General features: G+C 36.7%; 1 protein-coding gene across 1 annotated transcript; it reads left to right on the forward strand.

The window, feature by feature from the left end:
• Nucleotides 1-3,055: 3,055 nt before the first annotated feature.
• On the forward strand, nt 3,056-3,271 carry LOC110557594 (heat shock factor-binding protein 1-like). Its single transcript, XM_060390538.1, has one exon. It carries the CDS (start codon nt 3,056-3,058, stop codon nt 3,269-3,271), a length of 216 nt encoding a protein of 71 aa, XP_060246521.1.
• Nucleotides 3,272-3,597: the final 326 nt, after the last annotated feature.

The raw sequence follows: 3,597 nt of genomic DNA on the forward strand, positions 1-3,597 counted from the left end.
AGATAATATATACCTCACATTGGACCAAACACAAAAGAATATACCCTCTTAGCACACCACCAAATCTTCTCTAAAACTGACCAAATAGTCAGTCACAAAGCAAACCTCTACAGATACAAAAAAAGTGAAATAATGCCTTGTATCTTATTAGACAACCATGGATTAAAGCTGGACTTCAAAAACAACAGAAACAAAAGAAAGCCTACAAACTTATGGAAACTGAACAACTCTCTACTTAATGACCGCTGGGTCAAGAAAGAAATAAAGAAAGAAATTAAAGACTTTCTAGAATTCAATGAATATGAAGGCACAATATACCCAAACGTATGGGACACAATGAAAGCAGTGCAAATAGGAAAGTTCATAGCACTGAGTGCCATCATAAAGAAATTGAAGAGATCTCATGCTAGCAATTTAAAAGCACCCCTGAAAGCTCTTGAAAAAAAAAAAAGAAGTAAACATACCCAAGAGGAATAGATGACAGGAAATAATGAAATTCAGGGCTGAAATCAATAAATTGGAAGCAAAGAGAACAATACAAAGAATCAACAAAATCAAGAGCTGGTACTTTGAGAAAATCAACAAAATAGACAAGCTCTTTCCCAAACTAACTAAAAGACAGAAAGACAGTAGCCAAATTAACAAAAAAAAAAAAAAAAAATGACAAAAGATGGAAATAACAACAGACACTGAGGAAATCCAAAGAATTATTAGGTCTTATTTCCAAAATTATTATTTCCACAAAATTGGAAAATCCAAACAAAATGGATTATTTTCTTAACAAATACTACTTACCAAAGTTAAATCAAGATCAGGTTAACAATTTAGATAGACCTATACATGTTTGGAAATAGAAGCAGTCGTTAAAAGTTCCCTAACCAAAAAAAGCCCAGGGCCAGAATTCTTTTTTTTTTTTTTTTCTTATAAAGGAAAACATTTAATTAGGGCTGGCTTATATTCAGAAGTTTAGTCCATTATCATCATGGCAGGAAACATGGTGGCACACAGACATACATGGTGCTGGAGAAGGAGCTGAAAGTTCTACACCTGAATCAGCAGGTAGCAGGAAGAGAGAGACACTAGACCTAGTGTGAGCCCACCCCCAGTGACATGTTTTCTCTAGAAAGGCCATACCTACTCCAAAAAGGCCACGCCTACTCCTATAAGGCCAGAATTCTTAGTGAAGAATTCTACCAGACTTTCAAAGAACTAACATGAATACTCCTCAAACTACTCCATAAAATAGAAACAGAAGAAATATTTCCAAACTCATTCTATGAGACCACACTCACCCTGATACCTAAACCACACAAACACTCAAGAAAGAAAAAGAATTTCAGACCAATTTCCTTTATGAAAATTGATGGAAAAATACTCAACAAAATGCTCTCAAACTGACTGACTCCAAGAACACATACAAAACATCATCCATCATGATCAAGTAGGCTTCATCCCAGGCATGCAAGGATAGTTCAATATATAAAAATCCATTAATGAAATCCACCATATAAACAAAATGAAAGAAAAAAAGCAGATGATCATCTCATTAAATGCAGAAAAAGTCTTTGACAAAATCCAACACCATTCCATGATAAAAGTCTTGGAGAGATCAGAGATACAAGGCTTATAATAAACACAATAAAGGCAATATACAGCAAGACAATAGCCAACATCAAATTAAATGGAGAGAAACTTAAAGCAATTCCACTAAAATCAGGGATAAGACAAGGCTACCCATTCTCTCCATATCTCTTCAATATAGTACTTGAAGTTCTAGCTAGAGCAATAAGACAACTAAAGAAGTTCAAAGGGATAATTGGAAAGAAAGAAATAAAAATATCACTATTCACAGATGATATGATAGTATATATAAGTGACCCCCAAAACTCTACCAGAGAATTCCTACAACTGATAAACTCCTTCAGCAGAGTGGCTGGATACAAAATTAATTCAAAAGAATCAGTAGCCCCACTTTATACAAACAAGGCTGAGAAAGAAATTAGGGAAAGAACACCCTTCACATTAGCCAGAAATAATATAAAATATCCTGGTGTAAGTCTAATCAAGCAAGTGAAAGACCTGTATGACAAGAACTTCAAGTCTTTGAGAAAGAAATTGAAGAAAATATCAGAAGATTGAAAGATATCCTATGCTCATGAATTGGTAGGATTAACATAGTAAAAATGGTCATCTTACCGAAAGCAATCTACAGATTCAATGCGATTCATATCAAAATAACAACACAATTCTTTATAGACCTTGAAAGAACAACTCTAAACTTCATGTGACAAAACAAAAAACCCAGAATAGCTAAAAATAATTCTATACAATAAAAGAACTTCTGGAGGTATCTCTGATTTCAAGCTCAACTACAGAGCAATAGTAATAAAAACCAGATGAGAGGCATAAAAACAGACAAGTCAATCAATGGAATCAAATTGAAGACCTAGAAAATAATCCACACACCTAGGGACACTTGAATTTTGACAAAGAAGCCAAAACTATCCAAAATAAAAAAGCATCTTCAACAAATGGTGCTGGTCAAACTGAATGTCTACATGTAGAAGAAGGCAAATAGATCCACAGTTATTACTGCACAAAACTCAAGTCCAAGTGCATCAAAGGCTTCAGCATATATCTAATAGAAGAGAAAGTGGGAAATAGCCTTGAACACATTGGTACAGGAGACAAGTTCCTGAACAAAACACCAACAGCTCAGGCTCTAAGATCAACAATTAATAAATGGGATCTCATGAAACTAAAAAGCTTCTGCAAGGCAAAGGACCTTCAATGGGACAAAACAGCAGACTATAGAATGGGAAAATACCTTCATTAACTATAATTCTGACAAAAGGCTAATATCCAAAATATATAAAGAATGCAAAAAATTAAACACCAGCAAAGAAAATAACAATTTAAAAATGGGGTACAAGAGTGCTTCGTGGTCCAGTAACTATGTGGTCGCAAGAGCTGGCAGCTTTGGGGCGTCTGCACCAAGAAACCAAAGTGTAGGTGATAGTTCTGAGACATTGCCGCCAAGCTGGGCACTGGGGAGATGGCCAAGATGGACCCCAAGACCATGCGGGACATCACCTTGGTGGTGGAGATGCAAGACAACTTTCAGATCATGTCGGACCAGATCATCGGAAGGATCAATGACATGAGCAGTCGCATTGGTGATCTGAAGAAAAACATCGCTGACCTCATGACCCAGGCTCCAGTGGAAGAACTGGAAGGTGAAAACAAAATTGCTACTGCGCAGGAGAGTTGAGGTCCAGGGAGAGCACCAGCTGCTAATAACTCACATTGAATCCAGAGCGTTGTTTTCCCAAGCCAAGAGAAAACCAAGTTGCTTTCTGCAGCTACTATGTGTTGACAGGTTTATTAAGCGTGCATTCTTATCACAACCTGCATTATCTATAGAGTGTCCCTCGACCCTCCATCCCCACCCCCCACCCCCCAGTTTCTCAACCTTGGCATCTTCACATCTTGGTCAGTTCTCTTACTTATTAAACAGCAAAACTTTGGCGGTTTCTGCATAAAATTGTCAAACTTTTTGGCAATATTTCTGAAGTCCTTTTCCCGCTGCTCTTTCTG

This window comes from Meriones unguiculatus, chromosome 8, assembly GCF_030254825.1.
Source record: "Meriones unguiculatus strain TT.TT164.6M chromosome 8, Bangor_MerUng_6.1, whole genome shotgun sequence".
In the NCBI taxonomy this organism is placed as follows: domain Eukaryota; kingdom Metazoa; phylum Chordata; class Mammalia; order Rodentia; family Muridae; genus Meriones; species Meriones unguiculatus.